The 26,650-nt window shown below is 45.6% G+C and overlaps 1 protein-coding gene across 2 annotated transcripts; it reads left to right on the top strand.

Annotated features, from left to right (window-relative positions):
* Window positions 1–1,838: 1,838 nt before the first annotated feature.
* CPA4 (carboxypeptidase A4) lies at window positions 1,839–26,399 on the top strand. Of its 2 annotated transcripts, XM_006088353.2 has the most exons (11): window positions 1,839–1,947; window positions 7,665–7,746; window positions 8,168–8,302; window positions 9,391–9,489; window positions 12,670–12,771; window positions 14,028–14,132; window positions 14,842–14,952; window positions 16,819–16,909; window positions 18,976–19,175; window positions 20,445–20,529; window positions 25,086–26,399. In XM_006088353.2, exons 1-11 carry the CDS (start codon window positions 1,880–1,882, stop codon window positions 25,271–25,273), a joined length of 1,266 nt encoding a protein of 421 aa, XP_006088415.1. In that variant the 5' UTR covers window positions 1,839–1,879; the 3' UTR covers window positions 25,274–26,399. The 2 variants fall into 2 exon arrangements, with proteins under 2 accessions (XP_006088415.1, XP_023609292.1); XM_023753524.1 differs by lacking the exon at window positions 14,028–14,132 and having other exon boundaries at window positions 1,877–1,947.
* The last annotated feature ends 251 nt before the right edge of the window (window positions 26,400–26,650 follow it).

Raw genomic sequence — 26,650 nt, 5'->3', positions numbered from 1 at the left:
CTTTCTGGTAATTTCAAAGCTGAAACTTATCTTGGTGAAGGAGAGTCCCAGTCTTTGTGATGGACCAGGGTGGGAATAGGAGCTCCCTTTCAGTGTGGGAAGGATAAGAGCTCTGATGGGCACCCCAGGCCCACAGCTCCTGATAAACACCCTCCTTGACCAAACCTTAGATAGGCTTCTCTGAGTCCTTTAAAACAACAACAACAAAAAATTTTTAAATTGATTTCAGAGAGGAAGGGAGAGGGTGAGAGAAATGGAAACATCAATGATGAGAGAGACACATTGATTGGTTGCCTCCTGCATGAGCCCTGACCAGGGTCAGGGATGCAGCCTGCAACCGAGGTATGTGCAATTGAACCCAGGACCCTTCAGTATGCAGGCTGATACTCTATCCACTGAGCAAAACTGGCTAGGGCTCTGAGTCCTTTTTTTTGACTAGGCTTATCCTGGGCCTTAAGACAGTCTTAGCAAAGAATCCTGCTAACGAAGTCATCCCCCCAGTCTTTGATATCTGATCACGTTCCTTATCATCCACTTGTGATGTCTCAATCCTTGGCCTGCCTTTAGCAAGAATCCTGTTAGGTCAGTTAAGCAAGTATCCCCCCTACCCTTGATCTCTCCTCCTTGCAGTTGTCCATCCACTGACTCCTCTGCTGTCTTTACTGTATTCGGAGTTGAACACAATTACTCTCTTCTATTTCATGACCCCTATTGCAATAATTTTGAATAAAGTCTTCCTTACAGTTTTAACAAATGTCAGAATAATATTTTTTAACAGTCCTAATCATGACCCTTGGTTGTATCCACTCCCCTTAGCAAGTGCAGAAAGTGTAGATGATAGGATGGGGGAGGCTTGTGGGATTTGGGGCTCCCAGAACAGACTCAATGGCCCCAGAGCCCAAGAAGTCATGGAGATCACAAGTGTTTTCTGTTTATTCTGCTGTGACGTGGTGGAAAGGACACTAGACTCAGAGTCTAGCAAATGTAAGAAAGTTTTATTTTATTTTATTTATTTTTAAAAATATATTTTATTGATTTTTTACAGAGAAGAAGGAAGAGGGACAGAGAGTTAGAAACATCAATGAGAGAGATCGATCAGCTGCCTCCTGCACGCCCCCCACTGGGGATGTGCCCGCAACCAAGGTACATGCCCCTGAACGGAATCGAACCTGGGACTCTTGAGTCCGCAGGCCGACGCTCTATCCACTGAGCCAAACCGGTTCGGCAGAAAGTTTTATTTTTAATAATACTATTAAGACTTCGCTTTAGCTCAGACCCTAAAGAAAACAGATAATTTGTTCAGACTAACACATTCTTCCTATACCCTCTACCTCATATAATTCTACTTTCTTCCTGGAGTCCTAAGAATTATGTGTCAGATTCATAGCAGAGGCCACAAACTGTCATTGTCATTGTTATGACCTGCTCTGGTGGATTCTCTGACAGGTTGTCAAATCTGTGGTCTTGGAGCTGGTTTGTGATTTCTTTGAAACTCTTCACTTAAAAAAAAAAAAAAAAACTCTAGAGGTAATCCGTGCTAGGTTTATAACCTGGCCTCTCCTATGACTATAAATTCTATTTGGCACCGTGGGACTTCCTATTTATTAAAAAAACACGATTTAAATACAGTGTTGAGCAATATGGTACCTTGGCACAGAGTTTTCCAGCCCGAGGAGCAGGTTCCTGATTCTGTGAATCAGGAGGCTGGTCTTTATCACTCAAAAGGAATGGAAGAGTCATGGGTAGGGGCCCACCTGCCTATCATCAGAGTTGAAAGGCTGCTTGGGAATCACACTAGCATTTTTGAGAACTGAGTTTGCCTCAGACTCCTTATAAATACAGCTTGACTCAGCCCCGGTGTGACAGACACCTTTGGGACATGAAGTGGATACTGTTCTTTGGGGCCCTTATCGGGCCCAGCATCTGCGGCCGAGGGAAGTTTTTTGGGTAAGTTCCCTGTGGACTTATTATTACTGCTTGGTAAGTTCAGAGATACAGGAGACAGATGAATTTGGAAATGAATGGCTGATGATACTTCAGGCGGTTTGGCATTGAGAAAAACGTTCTGGGCTCCAGTCCCAGCTCTGCCCTGTGCCATCCTGGACAAGTTACTTGTCTCTCAGGCTCAATGTTACCTGTGAAATCAGGACTAGGTAGTCTCTGCAGCCCTCCCTAGCTCCCTAGCCTCCTGCCAACTATTTTTCTTCCTAGTTCTTATTTGCCCGGTCAGTTCCAGGCATCTCCTACTTTCTTACTGCTGTATTATGAATTAACAAGAGTTACCAGAAATTGTTTCTAATTTCTGTCCTGCTTAAGGGAAAGCCTAGGTCTTGGGTGTCTTGGTTTCACCTCTCTGTTAACAGTGAAGGCTTAGTAGAACTGGTGCTTTCTTGTTAGCAGCTGGGACACGGAGATTTGATAGGTCTTGCCTAGCCACCGCTCTGAAGATTGACACGCCAGGGATACACCTGTACACTGTGTACACACATGCTCCACACATAATGCTCTGTGGTTTGCAAAGGAGAGGACATTTGGGAGGTAGGAGAGATGAAAGGATGCCATGGTACCCTGCTGGAAGATTGGATTCTAATAACTCATTACTGCATAAATGCTTTGCCATTTGCAAAAAGCTTTAGCGCGCCTTATCTTTTGGATTACACAACAACTCTGACAGGCAAGGGTGTTATTTTCCTTAATTTAAACATGAAAAAACTCAGCTTCAGGAAGATTAAGAAACCCGCCCAAGGCCACTTAGCTGGTAAGCAGGGGAGCTGGAACTCTGAATGCAAAAACCATACCCTTTGCTGTAACACAAAGTAATCAGATAGAATCCTATATCTCACTGATCTATCTATATCTACCTGCTCACTCTATTATGCTATCTGGCTAAAGGGACTTTGGGGTTGTTTGCTGTGGTAATTACATTAGGCCCCCCTTATTTATGAGGGATGCGTTCCAAGACCCCCAGTGGATGTCTGAAACCACAAACAGTACCAAACCCTATATAGACTATGTTTTTTTTTCTTATACATACATACTTATGACACAGTTTAATTTATAAACCAGGCACAGTAAGAGATTAACGATAATAACTAACAATAGAACAATTATAACAATATGCTGTAATAAAAGTTGTGCGCCTGTGGTCTCTCCCTCTCAAAAGATTTTATTGTGCTGTACTCACCCTTCATCTTGTGATGATGTGAGATGATGTGAAGAGATGAAGTGAGGTACTCAGAACGGCGTGTAATTGAAAATGTATGAATTGTTTATTTCTGAAGGTTTTCATTTAATCATTTCAGACGGCATTCTTGGGTAACTGAAACCAGGAAAAGCAAAACCCCGGAAAAAGGGAAACCACTGTACTTACATGAAATTGAGTAATTTTTATGGTGATGACTTCTGCTCACACCTGGTCTCTACTGCCAAATAGCTTCGAGGCGTTAGGCCCAGCAGGTGGCCAGGTAGGGAGACTTTTCCTCAGGCCGTTCCTGTTCCATGTAATAACTAACTTGCTGTCAAGCGGGCTGACACCTGGAGCTGTTAGGCTCCTGCTGCAGCTATCCAGGTGGCTGAAAACCTTTATTTCTCAGGATACAGACTTCTCTTACAATACAGGGGCACTGGGTTGAGACAGCTGGGCTGGGCCCTGGAGTCCTCACCACAGGAGTGGGCACAGAGAGTGTGCCTGGGCTCATGGCAGATGGTGTTAATCATTAGTGCCGAGCTCCCCCCAAACGTGGTCTCACCCCATAGTACAGAACCCAGCAAAGGTAGCGGAATCCTTCCATAGACATGTCCCAGAAAGGGAACATTTAGATCAAGGATAAAGCTGGCCTCTGAGCATTCAAGTGGACAGGAAGCCAGAGCACAGTTTGGCTTGGAGGGGGTACAGTGCTGAGGAGATGAAGATGATGGTCCCCCGCCCCCTCAAAACCTCCACCCTAGGCTCTGTTCTTTCTACTCAACTCACCGACTTCCCTAGTCTGTCTCCGCTGGTGTCTTCTGTCTTGGTCTTCAGTCATTTTAAGGATGGGAAGGTGGCCAAGATGCCTAGAGATGTGGAGCAGGCAGAGAACAGGAAGTAGTTGTAGAACTAGTTGCAGCATCAACTGTAGCTGGCAGGCATTTAAGAATTCTGGGCATCCGCCTCTCAGTATTCATGGTAGATGCTAAGCCTGGCTGGGGATGCAGCTAAGAAAGGTACAAAGACCAGGCCACTTGGGGAGGGACAGAAGCTCAGCACCCAGGGGACTATTGACTGTCCAGAACATGGGACAAGTGTGAAAGAGTGAGAGGGGATCACCAACCATTGTGTAGGCAACAGTGGGACAGCCCTGGGTATCGGAATGGACCAGAGTTAGCAAGAGCTGCAAGAATACCTGTGTGGAGTAGAGGGGTGAACCTGCATATCTCATCATAGCTCCCTTCCCAGGCCAATCTTCCATAGTTAGAATGAGCTTAAGGTCTTCGAATGGATTTCCGGATGGTGGACATAGGTTGTGTCCAGCCACCCACACTGGGAAGGGCATTTTCCAAATAGAGATGAGGACAATGAGGACAAGAAAAAGGCTGCCCTTCACCTGGCGCCCACTTACGTTCCCGGTTTTGATGGACTTATGTTTATGGGAATAATGTTAAACAAGCTTCCCCCCAATCACTCTAGGTAGGGAAAACCTCATGGGTGACGGGAGTTGTCCTAAAGCCTGGGTGGGAGCTTGCTAGGTAACTAAGGAAAAGGGCCAGGATCTAGGCCAGTGATGGCGAACCTATGACACGCGTGTCAGAGGTGACACACGAACTCATTTTTTTGGTTGATTTTTCTTTGTTAAATGGCATTTAAATATATAAAATAAATATCAAAAATATAAGTCTTTGTTTTACTATGGTTGCAAATATCAAAAAATTTCTATATGTGACACGGCACCAGAGTTAAGTTAGGGTTTTTCAAAATGCTGACACGCCGAGCTCAAAAGGTTCGCCATCACTGGTCTAGGCAGAGGGAACAGCATGTGCAAAGGCATAGAAGGGCAAAGTACATGGTGAATTTAGGATTTAGTTGAGGCCGGAGCCAAGAAGGTATAGGACGGAGAAGTGGAGAAGAGATAGATGGGGAAGGACCCTACCAGCCCTTTGTCGATGTAAAAAATGTCCAAACCTGTAGAGAATTTTCCTATAAGTTGTTCTGAGTTTATTTGAACCAAACGGATGACATGCCGGGAAGCAAGCTCTCAATTGCTCCAGAAAATGACAGTTTTTGCAGTTTCTTTTATCTATTTGGAATTAAGGAGGAAAGGTAAGGAAGATTACATGAAGGCAGGGATTACAGGATAGTTAACAAGATTATGTGCTCCCTTGAGGGGTCTGAAGCAGAGACATTCAAAGGTGTGTTAACCTGGAGGCAGGAGAACAATGGACAAGGTTTGCTTAAGGTGAAGGAAAACCTGCTAGAGATCAGGGACGTGACTACCCACCAGGACTTGCCCAGTTAGGAATTGCTGATCAGATTGCCCTCTGAGTAACTCTGAGGTTACGTTTGGTTAGATTGCAGAGCCCCTTTTTTTGTCCACGTCTTCCCTGCTGCCTCTCTGAATACTACAGCTGTGTCTTTAACCTCTGTAGCTGGGCTGCTTCGGGCGTGATGACATGGGCTGCGAATTTAATCATCAGCGCCAGTGAGGTTCGCTGTGACCCGTTGCCATGGACTTCCAGGGGTATGGAAGTTCTGTGCTGAAGTAACCACTTTAGAAAAAGTAAAACAAATGCTCTGGGTGAATGTGGAACATGATTTCCATAGTTCTGAGAGCTCCTTATTTCTATGTTCCTCTCTTTCTCTCTTCCTGTTCTTTTTCTCTCCCCTCGCTTTGTGATTGCTCTTGTCAGTGCTGTATTTTACAAACGCCTAATTTGCCAGTATCAGTGCACAGGCACTTTCTAGAACACCACTTCTAAGACGTTCTTTTCCGGGAGTGTTGGGGGTGGGTTGTGACAGAGCCGGGGTTTGGCAGATGGGCCCTGGGAGTCAGCCAGGAGGAAGGATTTCCCTTCTGTTGTAAACCCTTCCCTTTTGGCGAGGCTGCCTGCCTGTGTCAGGGAAGTGGTGGTTTGACTCCTCATCCTCCCAGCAAGCCCACGCCTAGCAAGCCTGTTGGGTTCCCACTGAGAGCTGCCCAGCCCGTGGGGCTTCTCCTCTCTGGCCCCAGCAGCACCCAGGGACCCCATTAGCTGCCCACCTCCCAGGACCCTGCGGAGACCGGATGAGTTGGGAGGAAGTGGGCCTTGGCACTGGCATTTCCTCCAGACCTGCCACCTGCAATGGACCATGCCTCCCTGGGCTGGACTAGACCTCCCAGAGATCCTGGAGAACCTCACAGAACAAAGTGACACCCTGAGAGCCCATCCGGATTGAGCTGGCTTTCTGAGGAGGAGAGGCCGAGCTGCCACGTGAGGCTGCACGTTTAGCTCCCTGTGACAGAACCATTTTCTCTGTCAACAGGTCCTTCAGCCCACAGCTCTCTCCACCAGCGCTTCCTGCATTCATTCGTGTCAAAGGGATGACGCATGTGACAGCGTTGAGTGCAGATTCATTCGGCCCGTCACCTAGCAACGGCCTAATGGCTCCCCTGGCTACTTGAGCCGGCTGAGAGCACAAAGGCAGCTTTTCAGCTTTTCAGGCTCGTCCTTCTCCCACCCACACACAGGACTTCGGGGGGCCTCTACCCCTGCTGCTGTCGTGGATGCTAAATGAAACAAGTGCAGGGCAAATGACCAAGGGGGGCTCGGGGCCGGCCGGCTCCCTCTGGGCCCTCTCAGGGCCCCCTTAGGAGGATTGAATCCCAAGTTCAGCCCCAGCACCTTGGCCTTTATCTAATTCAAATTTTTATAGGGTTCTGGAGCTGGACGAGATCAAAAGAGCACCCAGTCTCCCCCCTTTTGCTAAGAGGAAAGTAGCTAACCCTTCAGGGACGGGAGGTCTGTTCTCTTTTCCGGCTCTTTCCAGCATGGACCTTGGGCCAGAGTTTCTTTCTTTAAAAAAAAAAAAAAAAAAAGGAATTGAATTAAATTTTATTTTTTTAAATTGAATTTATTGGGGAGACATTGGTTCACAAAACCATACTCAAAAAACATCCTCTGCACACTGCATTGTGCATCGGGCCAGTTTCAGTCTTCGCCCCTGACAGTGAAGAACTGCTTCTTTATGTCTTGAGTTAGCTTTGCGTGTAACTCAGGAACATTCCTTTCTGCAAAAATATATATGTTTTTCATTATAAAGTAATATGACCACATTACAGAAAACAGATACAAGGGGGGAAAAAGTCAGTCATCCATAATTCCACGACCCGAGCATAAGCACTGTCAGCATTTGCTAGATTTCCGTTGTCTGTTTTTCTTCCAATGCATCTGCTTTTTCCATACTTGTGATCATGGCATACATACAATTCTGTGTCCTGCTCTTTCACTTAATATTTCCCTTAAAGTTATACCATAAGCACTTTTTCATATTAGCCACGTAGTCTTGTTTTTAATGGCTATACATTATAACCAAAGGCTAGACCATTTCCTCTCACTCGGCGCAATTATGTCTGGGATAGGAGGCTGGGGCTTATTTGCCAGCTGAAAGCTCACCATTATCTTTTGCATCTCTCTCTCTCTTTTTTCTTCAGGGATCAAGTTTTTAGGATTAACGTCAGAAATGGAGACGAGATCAGCAAACTAAACGAGCTAGTGAAATCAGACAACTTGAAGGTACCTGACTCTTCCTAATCCTCTTGGGTATCTTCTAATTTTGGTGGGAGAAGACTTGCACCCCTGGCATCATTTCTGGCGTCTCTGTCCTGGTCAATGTGCATTTCCAAGATGGCGAGGGTTGAAGGGGGCGAAGTGGCGTACATCGTAACGGTGCTCGGAAGTGGGAAGCCTCAGCCGTGGGCTCCATCTTCCCATCTGCTATTGACTTATTATTGTTTCTTGGGCTCTGCCAGGTATTGCCTGCTGGGCAGGTCTGACCAGATACAGTTGTGAAATAGACAAAGTTTGCTTTCTTGGGCAGAACCCAGCTCCTCAGGGATCACCCTGTCTTTTGGCAGTTGTTCTAGAAGAATGAGCTAACTCATTATGCCTTTTACCTGAACTGTCCTTTAACCTGGTTTCTCTCTGTTATCTTCAGCTCAACATCTGGAAATCTTCCTGTTCCTTGGGTCATCCTGTGGATGTCCTGGTCCCGGCTGTCAGTCTGCAACCAGTCGAATTCTTCCTCAAGTCCCAAGGCTTAGATTACTCAGTGACAATTGAAGACCTGCAGGTGGGTAAACCAAGGCTCCGGACTTGTCTTGCATAAGACAAAGCAGCCAGAGTGGACCTGAGGCACATTTCCAAGTTCTGGTCTTATTTTTCTCCATTTTACAGATGAAGACATTGAGGTTTATGGCAGTAAAGAGCACTGACTTGTTAGAGGCGCATGTTGTGGTAGGAGGGGCATGGTAGGGTGGGGAATCAGACAGATCTGGACCCAAATCCTGATTTTGCCAACTACTATTTTTGTGACTTTGGACAAGTTTTTAACCTCTTGAGCCTATTTCTTCATTGGTAAAAGGTTAATAGTGATAACTACTTTGTAGGATTTATTGAGAAAAGTGAGTAAGTGTATGTAAAATGCCGAACAGCGCCTGGTATGTCAGAAATGTCCACAAGTATTAAGTCTCTCTCCCTTTCCTTATTGGAAGTCAGGAGGGAAGAACGGAGTAGGGCGGGTGTTGGAGACCAGTCATAAAAAGCATCCTTTGAGAAAGGGGGAATGTCACCAACAGCCCCCAGCAGAGGGAACACCACCACCCTAGCCAGGCACCCGTCTCACGACCTGTATTTAAACAGCAGGACGGTGTCTGGCTCGTGTTCTCCCCTTCACCGAGGTAGGTTATGGACTAATTGGTGATTTGGCCCGGGAGTTTCCTGATGGCGAGAGCAGCTGTGAGCTTATTAATCATCCTCACATGTCATAGACATCTGCCAGGAGCCTTCAAAGTATGAGTGGTTATAAGAATTTCTTTGTTTCTGAATGGTTTCCCAAGCTGTGTATTTCAGAGGCACTGGATACCAGATGCGGGCTGATGTCTAGAGAATTCATAGTATCGAGTAACAAAATAGCATATATATTGCTTCCAGGGAGTGAGTGAGTTTTGAATGGGGTGATGTACAATGGGCCCCAAGGAGTAAGATTTTATAGATACGTGGAAGATATCCGACCTCCTTTACATCTTGGCTTTTGGGGTGCTTGATCTGTGTGCCAAAGGTGCCGCCATCTTGGCTGGCTCATGGACCACGACATGGCAGAAACAACGTGCATCTCCATCTCCAACGGACCACTTCACCATGTTGCCGTCTCTGTTTTAGGCCCTTTTAGATAAAGAAGATGAAGAAATGCAATACAACCAAGAGCAAGAACGGAGCAGTAATAACTTCAACTACGGGGCCTATCATTCCCTGGAAGCTGTAAGTGTTTCAGAGCAGGTTAAGATCAAGGTTATCGGCCTCCTGGGTTTTGTGACCCCTTTTCTCACTTCCAGGAGATACTCATCCTCAGCATGGCATCCCTTCACTGTGGGGCTAAAATGTGTGTACTTGGATTCCTTTCTAATTCTTGGGTTGTTTAACGCTCACCAGCACCTAAAGGCATAGTGAAAAGACAAACCACATTTTCTCCCACATGCATCCTTCTTCTCTTAACAACCCCTTAAAGAAAGCAACCCCTTAATGAAATAATGGCAATCACTTCCAGTGCTTGTAAATTAATCTTCTTGTACCCCATCATAATCCTTGTATTTTATTCACCTATGTTAAAATATTACTTATTCTTGGCAAATAGATAAAGTGATTCTTTCAAGGTTAACCAAGTATTTCCACTCATTTATCATGACTACTGAGAATATGTATTTGTTCCATAATGCATTTTGGTGCTGTGTTTAGTTAGAAACCACTTTATATAGATGACTGACTTTCAAGGTAAGCCAAACCTTCACATGCAAAACTTGGAGCAGAATAATTTAATACGATTAATTGGAACTCGAGGAATCAAGAGGAACTAATAGAATGGAATTGCATCACATACAATACAGTTCTCTTATGTGCCTCAGTGTCTTCTTCCTTAATCTGGAAACTACTAGCTTCGGATCACACGCCAATTTAAATTGGTATTTGCCTTCCTATACCTCAATGCACGTTGCTCTTTATATCCAAAGATGGTGCTCCTGGCATGCTGGTCATGGGGCGTATACTTTCAGTTGTTTTTCTTCTAGTGAGGGATTATTTCAAGGCTGACCAACTGTTTGCACTTCCTTCCCAGGATTATCAGTAGCTTTGTTTATTGTGTACACTTCCAACTGCATCGCCCCTTGATCCTTCTTGTGACCAATGACATGCATCTGCACAACAGCTGGACTAAGTTAGGAGTTCAGACCAGGGCCACAAGCGAAAGCAGAGCTCAGGTCCAAACAGGGATTAAGCCCATGATGTTAGCCTCAGCAACACCGGGCACTCCCTCGCTGAGCTAACCGGTTGCAAATGTCACCAAGACCCTGGAAGCATCATGGCCCGCTTGCCTGCTGCGGGAGCCTCACTTCCTCATTCGCTGGCTTTTGGTTTTTGTTCCCTGGAGTTAGGTGCCATTGTTACCTGTTTTACAGATATCTCTTGTTCCTGAGAGGCCTTTTACTGTGGATTGGTGTACCATCATCTCCTCCTGGCTTGATCAGATTCAGTTTTGTTTTTTCTTTCTTCTAAAAACAGCTTTTAAGAGCGCATCTCCTACAACCACTTAGGTCTTAGTTCTCTAGTGGGGATTTCATGTTTGTTTCTGCCAGGGTTTCTAGTTTCAGACCATTTGTGTGTTGTTGGGGTTGCTGTTATTTTTGTTTGTTTCTCAGGTGAGTTTTCCCCCTCCAGTCTGGACTCATGAGGCCGTTTGACTTTTCCTGGGTGACTCTCTTTCCTCTCATGGCTCAGGGTAGGCATCCTGCTTTCGCTCTACTTTCTAGGGTCAGTGGATAGAGTTCCCAGGCCCTTTTCATGGCCCAGTTGCCAATTCCCAGCTCTCAAGTTCCAGCTCCTTGCCCCACACGTCCTGTGCCCTCTATTCCCACTCCTGCTTTGCTGTAAACCCTCAGCAGCTGAGGCCGATGTGTGGGCTTCATCCTCTGCCCCCCACTCTGTCAGCTTGTTCCCTCTTCATTCCTGGCACCTGCACTTTCCCCCTTTTCTGGCTTTTTAACTTGGCTGTGAATAATTCTCATTGTATTTTATCTGGCTTGCCTATGTATTTGAGGGATGGTTTCTTGCTTCAGTTTGCCACGGTGAATGCAACTCTTGATAAGTCCTTTAAGCTTGATTTTATTCTATGTGTTGATTGCCCATTTTCCTCCTCTGTAAAGTCCTTCTTCCAGTTTTAAGGTCTAAATATGAATTTGTTTATTTCCTTTTTTTTTTTGACCCTCAAAAGGTTTGAGCAACTAAGGTGGGTGAACTCTATTTAACTCATTCCTAGCCACAATCGACAGCTCTTCACTTGTTCTCTTAAAGCCTTTAGAGGAATCACCTCCAAACTGAGTGCCTGTCCCCTGGAATGCAGGAAGAAACTATTACCACTTCTACTTATATTTCTACATATGTATAGTGCATGCTAATATATATAGTTCTTAAATATATTTTTATTGATTTCAGAGAGGAAAGGAGAGGGAGATAGAGATAGAAGCATCAATGATGAGAGAGAATCATTGATTGGCTGCCTCCTGCATGCCCCCTACTGGGGATCGAGCTCGCAAACCGAGCATGTGCCCTTGACAGATTCGAACCCAGGACCTTTCAGTTTGCGGGCCGACGCTCTATTCACTGAGCTAAACCAGCTAGGGCCATGCTAATATTTTTTTTACTAATGGAGAAAGTGATCAAAAAAGTTTGGAGAGTTCAAGAACCTGGGCTAAACTGGGCCACGCTGTTGATCCAGTCCAGTATGGTCCAATATTGGAGCAGTGGACTATAATTTTGTGGATGGATACAAATGTACTATTTTCTAGAAAATTGTAGAAAAGGACTCTTTAGGCAGTTCTTTAAGAATAAGCATTCCTGGAACTCTACATAAAATTGTCAGTGTTAAGCTCATGGCCATTCAGAAGGGAAGAGATCCAAATACAGGCACAGGATATACTTTTTGTGAGAGAATTGATCAAAGTGATTATTCGGACCATACACAGAAGACAACCAAGGATGAGCTATTGAGTTTATTAAAAACTATTGATAAGGATCCAAAACTGTCTGCCAAAGAGAAGAAAAAAATGCTAGGTCAGTTCTATAAGTGTCACCCAGACATCTTTATTGAATATTTTGGAGACTAAATTTCTAATGTCTGTATATAACTTGTGTTTTTTAAGAATTATGTATCCTAAAGACCCAATCACATTTGTAATTTTGAATGTTCTTCTAAATATGAAACTGTACTTAATAAAACCTTTTTGTATTAAAAAAAAAAAAGAATAAGCATTCCATGCCAATTGTATTGTCAACCCCATGGTTAGGAGGCTGGAAGAGATTGTTAAGATCATCAACATAAAGTTCACAGATACCTACCCAGAGCTGAACAAATTTTTAAAATGCCTCTCGGTTCATTTTCTCGCGCTTCAGATTTACCAGGAGATGGACAGCATTGCTGGAGACTTTCCTCACTTGGCGAGCAGGGTGAAGATTGGGCATTCGTTTGAAGACCGGCCAATGTATGTACTGAAGGTAAGGCCCATGTTCTTTGAAGGGCCGAACTAGACACGGGCTCCTGGTTCCTTGTGTCCAGGACCCAACAATCAGGCCTCTGCTGGGGGCAGCTTCTTAGGACCTCCTTGACTTTAGGGAGGAGGGTGAGATTAGAAGACATCTATCAGGGTTCAAATTTGGTCAGACAGGCAGTCTCCTACGTGCGCATTCTCATTCCAGGTTTCGACTACACGGCAAGATTAAGGGGATGTCTTGGAGCGGGCGGAGGTTGTGGTGTGGGCGTGGGGCTGGAGGAGGTTAGTATTCTAGAAAGCTCTCACTACACACAGTCTTCTTCCTTCAGTCCCACCTTCTGTAAATAGCAAGACAAATTGGGATAGTTCTACAAATTCCATCCTGCTTCTAGGAGTACTTATTTGAAAAGCAATCTAGGAAGCTAATTTTAGGGCTGATGTAATTTTAAGCCCAGCCTCTGATCCTTGGCTGACACAAAGCCTAATTTCTAGGTATTTCCAACAGATTCAGATCTATTTTGGAGAGGAGGTAGATAATTTATGGCAGTAACATAAATTACATAAATAATCCAGCCGAATGAATAAAAAAGAATTTGGAGATGTGAATGACTGAGGATGCTAAGAATTTGTCAACCTCTAGCTACATATCAGCCCCGAAGAACCCAGCTCATAGCAATGGGTAAATTACCAGAGGAGGAGACCTGCCGCCGAGCTGTTTGCTAAAATAACCTTCACAAATTTAGAATATTTGCCCATCTGATGGAGACCCTGGCTTCGTTAGCACCGAGCTCTGTCAGGTAGGGGAGGGGGCATGAAAAGGCAAGACGCAGAATTCATTTAGTGCCCTTTACAGAGAGCTAGAGTGAACCCCTCTTCCTCTTTTTTAAAACTGAATTCATTTATTGCATCAACCAGAACGGGCTGGTTCAGGCACTCTTGTCTCTCTCTGTTGGGATACCATTTGAGGTTTTTCAGGAGACACAATATTATCTCTAATCATACCGGCATTAGTTCACAATAGCAATTGTTTCCCTTCCCCATTTGCTTCCAACCCTGGAGCTGCGGCTGGGCCCGCCAGCCAGCCAGCCAATTAAGTTCCCCAGTCACTGATAAACTGATAAATAAATGGTGACCTCAGGAACATTTGGTCTCTGAATTGTCTTAAATTGATTCAGTGACTAGGAGCGAGCTGGAGAGAGGCGAGGTGGGCTGAGAGCGGGGTCAGGAGGGTCATTTTCTGGTCTCTTTTTCCTTCCACAGTTCAGCACTGGAAAAGGCAGTCAGCGGCCGGCCATTTGGCTGAACGCAGGCATTCATTCCCGGGAGTGGATCTCACAGGCCACGGCCATGTGGACTGCGAGGAAGGTCATGTCCCCTGGGATTAGGCGAGAATTCTGGTGGGCCCGGGGTGCCCCTGCAGCCTCCCACGAAGCTGGGCCCAGGGGATAAGGTGGGAAGGCACAGTAGGCCGGGGGGCCTTTTCATTTCAGAGAAGCAAAAGGGCAGAGCCCCTTGGTCAAGACTCTGTGGCTTAAGAGTGCATTCGTGGCAGAGGGCAAGCTAATGAGCTGCAGAGGTGGCCCTGAAACACTGACCCATCGTCAGCCCCGCAGAAAGGGAGCAGGGCCTTGCCAGCAGCAACACTCAGATGAGCTTTGCCTTTAGCCCTTTGCCAGCCCCCCAGGCCCTCAGGGACCTCACGCTGTCTCCATGTCCCACGGGAAGCCCTCTTTGAGCCAGCACTGAGAGGAGGGGGCGGGTGGGTGGGGAGGATCCATCTTCCCTACCCCTAGCAGGGGGGCTCAGATTCCTAATAACTGTCATGATGTGTGGCTCTCTGCTCCCCTGTCCCACCCCCTGGAAAGAGAGGATAAACCAGGCAGCCCAGGACCCTGCAGGTGATGGCATCATGCAGCCAGGCTCCCGCAGGCTTTTAAGTGCTCTGAGAGCCGTGTCTTCGATGGTGGCAGGGAGGCTGCGGAGGGTGGATGGGCATCTGGGGGAGATACGCAGGCTCAGACCTAACAATCCAGCCTTCGAGGGCCTCGCTGACACATTTATTATCTCTGCTTAGATTGTCTCTGATTACGGGAAGGATCCAGCCATCACCTCCATCTTGAAGAAAATGGATATTTTCTTGTTGCCTGTGGCCAATCCTGATGGATATGTACACACGCACACTGAAGTGAGTAATACCAAGAGGGCTGCTTGGAGTTAAGACTTGTTTGCTGAATTCCTTGCTTTGCCACGAAATAGTTGTATGACCTTGGAGAAAACTTCCACCATGTGCATGTTATAAGCTCCCTTGGGGTCTCATTTTCTAGTCATTCTCTGAGCTGAGACTCACCAGGGAATATTTTTTTCTTAGAGAGAACAGTCTAATGAACTTCCTACATAGATCTTGAACAATTATCAACACCTTACCAATCTCTTTTTCATTTCTTTCCCTCCCACACATTTTTTTCCTGATGTATTTTAAAGCAAATCCTAGACATCAGGTTATTTCACCCAAAACTTCTTTAGCACACATCTCTAGCTAATATAGTTAAAACAAAGAAAGCACACCTGCCACTATCACCTTTAAAAAAGTAATGGAGCCCTAGCCGGTTTGGCTCAGTGGATAGAGCATCGGCTTGCGGACCAAAAGGTCCCCGGTTCGATTCCGGTCAAGGGCTCATACCTCGGTTGCAGACTCCTCCGCGGCCCAGGCTCTTGTCAGGGCTCATGCAGGAGGCAACCAATCAATGTGTTTCCTTCACCTCGATATTTCTCTCTGTCTTTCCCTCTCTCTTCTGCTTTCCCTAAAAATCAATGGAAAAATATCCTTGGGTGAGGATAACAACAACAACAACAACAAAAAAGTAATGGAAATTATTTAAGCCAATTTGTTGCAATTAGGATCTAAATGAGATTTGATCCTGCATTTAAAAAAATATTGTTTTTATTGATTTCAAAGAGGAAGGGAGAGGAAAGAGAGATAGAAACATCAATGATGAGAGAGGATCATTGATTGGCTGCCTCCTGCGTGCTCCCTACTGGGGTTTGAGCCCACAAACCAGGCATGTGCCCTTGACCGGGAACCGAACCCGGGACCCTTCAGTACGTAGGCTGACGCTCTATCCACTGAGCCAAACCAGCTAGGGCTGATCTTGCATTATAAAAAAAGATTTTTAAAATTGAATTTTAGAGAGAGAGGGAGAGGGAGAAAGAGAGAGAGAGAGAGAGAGAGAGAGAGAGAGATACATCAAAGTGAGAACAACATCGATCTGCTGCTTCCTGCCCCTCACCTTCCTGCCCCCTACTGGGGATGGAGCCTGCAGCCCTGCAGGAATCGGGAATTGAACTGGCAACCTTTTGGTGCAGGGGATGATGCCCAGCCAACTGAGCCACACTGGCCAAGGGCCTATACCTGCACTTGGTTGTTATGGCTCTGCAGACTTTTTAATTCCTTAACAAGTAGCACTACTCCCTACCTTCCCACCCCTGCAACACACACATACTTATCTTTTAAAAAACATCATTAATTTTTAGAGAAACCAAGTAAATTGTCCGGTAGAATGTTTCACATTCTGAATCTGCCTGATGGCTTCTTGTGTGCCATTTAATTTGTTCTCTTATTTCCGCATTCCCTGTTTTCTGGTAGTCAGATCCAGAGGCTTGGTTGGATTCAGATTAAGTTTTTCGGCAAGAATGCAATAGTTGTGCACTTCCTATCATATTAGTGATCATTCAGGTGCAGAATGTTCATTTGTCCCAGTTTTACCGCAGCCAGAAATTATTCAGTGGGTTCAGGTGCTGTCAGCCTGGTTCGTGCATTATAAAATTCTCACGAGGGCATTTTGGGGGAGTCTTTCTCTCAGAACCAGAAGGGCTCAGCCTCCTGTTTTTGGGGTGAGAGGACAGGAGCCCTGGTGATTCTCCAGAGAGAACTGTAAGCAGCTCGCCCCCTCCGTGGTGCCCATTTCCATCTGTGGCCCCCAAAGAAAACCTTCACCGTTCTTGTGCTCTGGCTTATCTCTGGATGTTTGTTCCTTCCTTGTGGATTTTTCAGAACCGACTTTGGAGGAAGACACGGTCCCTACATCCTGGAAGCCCCTGCATTGGTGTTGATCCAAATAGAAATTGGAACGCTAGCTTTGCCGGTAGGTTGGGGAGCTGGTGTTCAAATCCTGCTACCCCTGGGTAGCCTGGTCCACAGGGCTCCAAGCTGGCAGAGCGGGAGCCGGGTTCCGGGCTGGCTCCATTGCTGATTCACTGAGAGACGGGCGAATCCCTTCCGCCCTCTCCTCTATGTCTCATTTTTTGGTTGTGTTTAAAAAGAAATTTTGTGTGTGTGTGATTTTGAAAGGCAACAACTTAGCAATTCCTGTCCTCCCGAGAGAACACTAATATTTAAAAACCATCACAGTCTGAGATATACACAACCATGCCTCTTCCTCATACCCTGGCTGCCCCAGCTTGTCCTGGGCGAGTTACTGGGTGGGTGGAGGGGTCCTGGAGGCAACTCAGAAGAGAGCAATTAGCACTTTTATTTTTGGTTTTGCTTTGTTTTTTAATCCTCACCTGAGGATATGTTGTTTTTTAAAAATTAGTATTACTGATTTTAGAGAGAGAGAAACATTGATCCGTTGCCTCCCATACAGAGATTGAACCAGAAACCTGGGATGTGCCCTGACCTGAATCGAACCCGCCACCTTTCGGTGTGCGGGATGACGCTCCAACCAGCTGAGTCACACTGACCAGGGCAAGCATGTTTCTGTAACAGACAAGATCTTGTGGTCTATCCTTAGATATATACATATGGGATGGAAAGAGAATAAGAATTAGGACACTTGGGTTGTAAGTTCCTCCTGTTTAAAATCACTCTCACAATCTTGCCAACTGTGTGTCACGTACTTTCCCCCAAATTATTTTATTTACAATTCTTCCGACCTAGTGAGTGAATTTTATTATCTGAAATGAGATAGTGGACAGTCTTTTTTTTTTAAATAAAGTTTTTTTAAAAATATATTTTGTTGATTTTTTTACAGAGAGGAAGGGAGAGGGATAGAGAGTCAGAAACATCGATGAGAGAGAAACTTCGATCAGCTGCCTCCTGCACACCCCCCACTGGGGATGTGCCCGCAACCAAGGCACATGCTCTTGACCGGAATCGAACCCGGGACCCTTGAGTCCGCAGGACGACGCTCTATCCACTGAGCCAAACCGGTCAGGGCATAGTGGACAATCTTAAGAGTTTATGGTTGAATGAGGATCTAAACTCACCTTACAATTCCAAATCCAAATAGTTCTCTTTCACTGTTCCACAGATGTTTTGTTCTTGGGTTGCGGGAAACGAGTTAAGTCGGCTCGCAATTTAATACAGTTCTTTTACTTGCCTAGAAATACCACACCAACCAGTGGGGGAAAAATAATGTGATGGGAAAGGAGCCGATAAAAAATTAGGTCAGATATCCCACAGCTGGAGTGGTTTTACACCCCGGATACCTCAGGGAACTATATTGTGAAGTAATATTGAAGACAGTATTTCCAACACCTGACAAATAATCAAGAGATTTTAGCCACAACAATAGATTATTTTGGCAGTGCTTTGCCATTAAGATCTGAACCAAGAGAACAAGTTGACACCAGAATAAATGGAGTCATTTTCATTATTAATTGGTATTCATATTAATTATCTAGAATACTTATTAATTACATCTCATTGTCAAGTGTGATATTAATTATTCATGACAATTGTTAATGATACAACACAAGGTCAACTACCCTTTTAAAGGAGCTCTGCCAGTTTTCTTTCTCAGCTGTGGCAGATCTAACACCCCGACATTCCACTCCTGCACCTCAGTATACACACACCATGGGCTAGGCAGCCGTGGGCAAACTACGGCCCGCGGGCCGGATCCGGCCCGTTTGAAATGAATAAAACTAAAAAAAGAAAAGACCGTACCCTTTTATATAATGATGTTTACTTTGAATTTATATTAGTTCACACAAACACTCCATCCATGCTTTTGTTCCCGCCCTCCGGTCCAGTTTAAGAACCCATTGTGGCCCTCGAGTCAAAAAGTTTGCCCACCCCTGGGCTAGGGGCATCTAACAGTGACCTGTCCATTGCCAATACCTTCCGTCCATCCTTTGCATTGTGGATCCTTCATTTCTGTCTTTTTGGCCTATGGGTTAATGTTTCTGCTTGGGCTGCCCCCAACAGGAAGGGGAGCCAGTGGCAATCCTTGCTCCGAAGTGTACCATGGACCCCATGCCAATTCAGAAGTAGAGGTGAAATCGGTGGTAGATTTCATTCAAAAGCACGGGAATTTCAAATGCTTCATCGACCTGCACAGCTACTCGCAGCTGTTGATGTATCCGTATGCGTACACAGCCAAGGAGGCCCCGGATGCTGATGAGCTGGTGAGAAATGGGCTGCCTTCCGCCCAGCCCCAGGCCTGCTTTACCTTCAGCTGCTGCCAAGGTGGTTGCTCTACAGCTTTATAGGGAAAGTCTGGGAGCCTGGGCTTATTTCTTTAAGGGCCCAGGCTTCTTTCCCTGCCCATCAGACCTACTGGGGATAGGAAGCAGATGGTGCCCTTATTTCTGTGTTTGCTGTGACTTCCAAGAACCACACCTGATCCTTGTCTTTCCTTTTCACTTGTTGTTCTGACCAAAACTTATGGCAGACCCACTGCTTGCCAAGAGCTGGGGTGGCATTGTGTTGGGCGAAGGGGAGGTGCTCCTCACTCCAGTTAAGGTGGAATTTAAGTAGGGTGTAGGCCACAGCGTAGGGGTGCTCTGTGTCTCATACAGTGACTCACCCTAGGATGTGAACAGGCATGGAGGGTGGACTGATGGAGCTGGGCTGGCATCTGCAGAGTGACTGCAGGCCTCTCCCCCTGTGCTGGTCGCCTTCCACATGCCCCTCTGCTCAGGCCATGGCTGGCCCATAAACCTCCCAGCAGACACAGGGCCCCTGGCTTGGTGTGGGCAGATTCTAGTCTCAAGTAGGCACTCTGCATAGAACACATCTACACTGAGTGGCCAGATATTATGACCACCCCATCAGTACAATGAGGTGAATTAGTTATGCAAATAATAATAATAATAAAACCTTGAGAGTATTTGCTTAGGAAGTTTTCAATATTCAGTATTTTTGGAAGTGTCAATGAAGTACTGAGGGGGTGGTCATAATAATCTGGCCACTCAGTGTATATATGGCAGCCCCACCTCTACCTTCAATCTGGAATACCCAACTCTTAGAAGGTTTTCTCTTGAACATACTTGGCCTCACCTCAAGTTCATGAACTTGACATTCCCTTCCCTTAGGATAGGTGAAGATGGTGGTGCCTGTACTAGATTCCCAATGGGCTGGTGAGCAGCCCTCCAGGTCTTTGGAGAGCTGGAGGATATAATACACATGCTTTCAGAATGCATATGCGTCTTTTTTCACCTCCTTCTTTACCCCCTCCCCCAAACTAGTAGTAAAGAACTGGGGTGTGATGGGAGATGGAATTCCCCTCATTTTGTAATCAGCCTTATCTTGAGTTGATTGGGAAAGAAGAGGAGACCAGAAGGGAAAATTGGGGGAGCAACTGAGAATCTTCCAGGCCATTACAGTGCAGAACAGCTGAGGAATGTCAGACTGTGGGATCCACTCTTTCTCATTCCACTGACTCCCCTTCCTAGGACGAGGTGGCGAGGCGTGCGGCTAAAGCTCTGGCTTCCCTGTCTGGCACTCAGTACCGCGTGGGTTCTACCGCTACCACTGTCTGTAAGTATTTACTCTTTATTTAGAACAGGCTTTGAGAGGAAACTTGAGATGGAGCAGGAGAAGAGCAGCAAGTTAGACTTCCTCCACTGTAATCTGATTGTGTTTGTAATAGCCTAAAGTTATGTCAGACCTGTGTGGTAATAGCTGTTGCTGGCAGTCATCTTCATCAGCATCATCCCTACTATCTCATGCCATTTATCATGTGCCCATGATGACTTGCCTGCCGGGGTGGTGCGGTCTGCATTCCTTATCTTCCATTATAGATCCTGACATGGTTTATCAAAAATTCATCAAGCCCAGCATTCCATTTTCTTTTTTCCCTCCCTATCATTCCATTTTCAATGGAAACCCACATCTGAATGGGCAGACTCCAGTGGTGGTAGTCGGGTGGATGAGACTCCTTCACCTTGCTATCAGAAATGAACACGTGTTGGAGCATGGCAGGGTGGGAACTGGGTTAGGCTGTCCTCCCAACAGTGGTTAGCATCAAGCCAGAAAGAGGAAAAAAAACCACACCAAGACCCCAAATCTGAAGATGGTCTTGAGGCTCCACACCTACAACCTCAACCTCATTTTGAGGAAATACCTTTGTTTTGGTTTCTCACTGGAGTGTTTCACCTGAACAATTCACTCTGAATTGCTTCCAGTCCCTATGTTTTGTGAGTCTGATTTCTAAATTAAAAAGTTGAAGAAAATGATCGTTCTCCAAGACACCAGCTATAAATGGGAAATGAACATACAAGTGTGGGGAGCTCAGCTCTCACCCCTTTTAAGTTAGTGTCCTTCTTTTTCCCGCTCATGCCTCCTCTGTAGTTTCCAACAGTTGATCCACCCTCAGAGCCCCTGAGGACTTGTTGGTACTGGATTTGTTTCCTCTTCCGTACTGTAACCCACTCTCCCATTCTACCTGCTTTATTTTCCACTAGCTGTTCCCTTCAGTCTTCCTCTTCTAGGAAGATTCTTATTGATTGATTGATTGATTGATTGATTTCAGAGAGGAAGGAAGAGGGAGAGAGAAACATCAATGATGAGAGAGAATTATTGATTGGCTGCCTCCTGCAAGCCCCTTACTGGGGATTGAGCCCGCAACCTAGGCATGTGCCCTTGACTGAATCGAATCCGGGACCCTTCAGTCTGCAGGTTGACGCTCTACCCACTGAGCCAAACCAGCTAGAGCTATGGGAAGATTCTTCATCTCACCTCCAAGGTCCTCTGATCTCAGCCCTCACCTGTGTTTCATAAGTCACAGCACTGCATAAGGCAGTTAGCATGATGTTGGTGTTTGTGTTGCTAATTGCAGCAACAATTCATTAATTATTCATGCTTTATTATTATTAGTGTTGTTAAATGGGAACTCCTCGGAGAATAAACACATCAGGGAGCTTCTCCATCCCCTGATTAATTAGTCAGAATCGAGTCCTGGACCAAAGAGAGCTAAACAAACTGGGTAGGAGCTCTCTGAGGAGGACCTTTCAAAAGTTGTTTATGGGTCATCAGGATCCTGACTTCTGGGTCAAATACCAGGTTAAAGAGTGGCTTTGTCCTCTCACATCAAACGCATTCTTCTCCCCAGCTTAGCTGGGCCAAAATCACGAGATACTCATCAGATGCCTCCAACAGAAGAGGAGGAAGGCTCCTTTGAGTGTTGTCCAGGAGACATATTATTTCCTACCTCTTTCAAGAGCCCACCTTCTGTATTCATTATGGGCTTTGTCTGCCCTCCTTGCTTTTCAAAAATGTAATCAATTTTTGTATAATAACACTTGAACTCCGTGGGTTATGGAATATGCTATACAAATGGTTGACGTTTGCCCTTTGAGAGCTGGACTTTTTCTTGGGTTTACCATTTTAGATGAAAATCATTCTAAAATCGATGAAAATCATTCTAAAACAGAATTCACATTTTCTTGCCTTTTAAAACAGATCATGTAGAAGAGATTTAAGCTCCTTTCTTTTTCTTTTCTTCTTCTTCTTTTTTTTAAAATTGACCTCAGAGAGAGGAAGGAAGGGAGAGAAAGATAGAGTAACATGGATTGACTGTTTCCCACATGCACCCCAACCGGAAATTGAAGCCACAACCTGGGTATTCGCCCTAACCCAGAATCAAACCTTTTGGTGTATAGGATGACACTAAAACCAACAGAGCCACACCAGCCAGAGCTAAGCTCCTTTCTTTATGACTTAGTGGCCTCCTGAATATCAATTGTTATATCCTGAAGGCCTACTGTGCCCTTTTGGACTAGTTAATCCCTGTGTTAAACGGCCCGGCCTGTTTTGCCTCTTTAATTCTGTGTCTGCTTTTTAGAGTTTTCATGTCTCCTTCCTCTGGTCAGACTGCGCTGCTTTCAGGCCAACTGCCTCCAGCAACCCTTTCCTTTCCTCTTACTGATTTTGATCTACTAAGGGCTTGGGAACAAGTTCTCTGGGCTGGTTTGGCTCATTAGATTGTGGGTAGTAAGGATGGCCATTACGGCATTGTTCATCGTCACAGAAGACTGGTAACCCACAAAAGACTGCTAAGCATCTACCTGGCCATCAGTCGAGTGCTGGGGAAAAAGCACATTCGGTGCATTCATCAGTGAAACAGTCCTGGAGCGAATGAGGTGGGCCTATATGTGCTAATAGGAAATAACCTTCAAATGTTAGTTAAGAAATACAGTGTACGGGACAGTGTAAATAGTATGATCCCATTTGTGTTTAAAGGAAAAAAAAAAGAGTAGATAGACTTTGAACAGGGACCCAAATAAAGCGAAGTTCATGAACTCGATCACTTTGCTCAGCAGAGGCCTTCTCGCCTCCTTCCTGAATGTTGAATGCTCTGAAACAGTTGAGCTTGCTGTGTGTGTAACCTCTAGACACCTTTGGGGCCACGGCCTGTCTTCTTATTCAGCGTTTTCTCAGGATGGAGAAAGGCTGTGGAAACCGCACAAGGATTTCAGAGGGTGTAGGAGAGCATGTCCCATCCTCTCAGGGAGCAGGTACTCAGTGGAACCAGCATCTCTAGAACAATCACAAATGGCATCATGAAAACAACCCTCAGGAACAATGGAAAAACGAAAGGACCCGTGTATTTATTTACCTGACATGTAACATACCACATGGACTAGAAGTAGGTTAAAGAAAGCAAAGGCTCGATCACTAGATGGACTTGGGTTTAAATTCTACCCTTGCCATTTTCCACCTGTATTTCCCTGGATACATTACCCATTCTAAGCCTGGGTTTCCACATCTGAACAACAAGGACAATAATACCGACTCTCACTGGGGTTTTAAAGGTTGAATGAGATCATAAACATACACTTTCCAGTATAATGACTGGCTCCTGGTGGATGTGCAGTAATTGATTGCTGCTACTGGCATACTTAGTTTATTCACTGCCGTCTACGCTTTTGCACTCTTACCCAATTTTTGCTCTGGTGGAGTTCGAGAAGAAGCAGGAAAACGGGTCTCTTGCTTTTGGCAGAGGGATGTTCCAAGGGCCGTGCTTTCTCCCTGGGTATCAGATATCTCTTGCTATGTAAAAAGTTATCCCCAAACTTAGCAGCTTAGAGCAAGACACATTTATTTTTTTAAACTGTTTCTGTGGGTCAGGAACTCACGAGTGGCGTAACTAGGTGGGTCTGGCTCGGGGTCTCTCATGAGGTTGTGGTCAAGATGTCTTCCAAGGCTACAGTCATCTAAAGGCTGGACTGGGCTGGAGGGTCTGCTTCCTCCGTGGCTCCCTCAGGTGCCTGATTATCGGGAGGCCTCAGTTCTTCACCACATGAACCTCTTTTCAGGGCAGCTTGTGTGTCCTTACAGCATGACAGCTGGCTTTCCTCAGAGCAAGTGGTCCAAGAGAGAGCGAGGTGAAAGCCACAGTAGCTTTTATGGCCTAGCCTCGATGGCCCCACACCTTCATTTCTGTAGTCTTTTGTTAGTTACACAGGTCAGGTAAGCCCTAATCAGTGTAGGGGGCACTATATAAGGCAGTGATGGTGAACCTTTTGAGCTCGGCGTGTCAGCATTTTGAAAAACCCTGACTTAACTCTGGTGCCGTGTCACATATAGAAATTTTTTGATATTTGCAACCATAGTACAACAAAGATTTATATTTTTGATATTTATTTTATATATTTAAATGCCATTTAACAAAGAAAAATCAACCAAAAAAATGAGTTCGCGTGTCACCTCTGACACGTGTGTCATAGGTTCGCCATCACTGATATAAGGAAGTGACTATTGGGGGACAGGGATCACTGGGGCTGTCTTGGAGGTTGTCTACTATACTCGGTCTCGGTAGAGATTGGTTTTGCATGACCTGCAGGAGCCTATGGAATTAGTGACAAGTGGGGGATGAGGATTTAAAATCTCTTCATTTGAGACTAGTGAAGACCCTCATGGTGTAGACAGCCTGAGACATATGGATCAGGCCAATGTCTGTGTCCTAGGCCTAATGGTTTGCAGAAAGAACTCTGGGTCCCTAAAGAACCACAGGCAGGCAGAACTCCTGGCCCCTTCTCACTTAACCCTGAAAGAAACTGCGCTTCAAAGATGTTTTCTCTTCTGATCTGCAGATCAAGCTAGTGGGAGCAGCGTTGACTGGGCGTATGATAATGGCATCAAGTATGCCTTCACTTTTGAGTTGAGAGATACTGGTCACTATGGCTTCCTCCTGCCGGCCGACCAGATCATTCCCACTGCAGAGGAGACCTGGCTGGGGCTGAAGACCATCATGGAGCATGTGCGAGACCACCTCTACTAGATGAGGAGCCCGCTCTGTCTGCACTTACATATCCCCCATGTAGGTGCGCATGCTGAAGCCATATTAAAGGGAGATTGTTCCTTCACATGTGCCAGAGCCCTCTGGCTTTAGAGAGGACAGAGGCCAGCCCCTCTCCAGTGCCCCTCCCTGAAGGTCCTACATGATGGTGGCACACCTGAGAGAAGGGCTTCTGTCACTTGCCATATTTTTGTCCTGTTGTTTCTCTGAACCCTTTGTATACCTTTCCTTGGGTCACTCTTAGGATCACCCCTTACTGGTAGCATGTCTCTACCTCATTTTTAGAACAAAAGGGTATCTGAGATGGCTCTCTAACCTCATTCAATCTAGCCAAGCTTGGTGGCCTTGCTCTGGTGGGGCCCCGAGGCAGGTGCTGTGGGACACAATGCGATTGGTCTCAAAGATGATACCGAATGAACTTCCTTTAATTTCTCTCACTCCTTGAACATATTTTTCTTTGAAAAACAAATCCTGCATGGTCATCAGTATAGGTCATCTTTGCCCCCCGCCCCCCTTTTTGTTTTTAAGTTTTTGGTCTGAATATAAAGTAGGTTGTCACTACTCATCACTGGGCCCCAAATTCCCAGATACTACAGTTCCGATGAAATCCTTTTTATTATTCAGTGTCACTGGGATCCCAGAAGGGCATCTGTGTCACTATAGGTACTGCTCACCCAGACACTCTGAATAAAGTGATGATCTAATAGCACTATTGCTAAATTATCCCCATCTGTCCTATGGGCTCACCTCCACTTCGCCTTTGAACTTACTTCAAAGATCTTGCCCTCACCCTACAAGTCCTAAATCACTCCCCTGGCCTGGATAATCTCATTGCCTTGGCACATTCCTGCTTGTGCTCTGGTACCTCGTGTTTCTTTCTCTTTTTTTTTGTCTTCTATTTTGCACCCTGGCCCATGAGTACCACGGTGGAGCCAGGCTTCATCAGTCAGGCTCCGCTTGTTCCATTCTGCCTTAGCATGTTCCATCTGCACCTCCCCCACTTTTTTTTCTTTTTTCAAACATGTCTGTAAATCTTATCCTTCTGCCTAGGATTTGTGCAGCATCTGGTGTGTGCTCACAAGCCAATAAATATTCAATATGAGTCTTATGATTGTCTCCTATTCTTCACCTTTACCTGAATGGAAACAAGCCACGGTTTTGAATATGCAGCTCTTTATAACGTCAAAAGTTCATTTTAATCTCTGTTCTTATCACATGACGTGTAGGAAGACCTTCTCCACCAGGTCGAGGGGCCCCCAGGGCAGTGTTGCCTTGGTGATTTCGTTCTGGTGGTGAGTCTAGTTCTTCGTTTTTCAGCTCAGAAGCTTGATATTCTCAGTGTCCGTGTTGATTAGACTC

The sequence above is a fragment of the Myotis lucifugus genome, unplaced genomic scaffold, assembly GCF_000147115.1.
Source record: "Myotis lucifugus unplaced genomic scaffold, Myoluc2.0 scaffold_46, whole genome shotgun sequence".
Classification (NCBI taxonomy): Eukaryota; Metazoa; Chordata; class Mammalia; order Chiroptera; family Vespertilionidae; genus Myotis; species Myotis lucifugus.
This window is presented reverse-complemented; position numbering and strand designations above follow the sequence as displayed.

Coding starts and splice junctions, on each gene's coding strand:
- CPA4 (XM_006088353.2), top strand. CDS start 1,880: ATGAAGTGGATACTGTTCTTTGGGGCCCTTATCGGGCCCAGCATCTGC. Junction 7,747..8,167: donor TGAAATCAGACAACTTGAAG/GTACCTGACTCT, acceptor TGTTATCTTCAG/CTCAACATCTGGAAATCTTC. Junction 8,303..9,390: donor TGACAATTGAAGACCTGCAG/GTGGGTAAACCA, acceptor TCTCTGTTTTAG/GCCCTTTTAGATAAAGAAGA.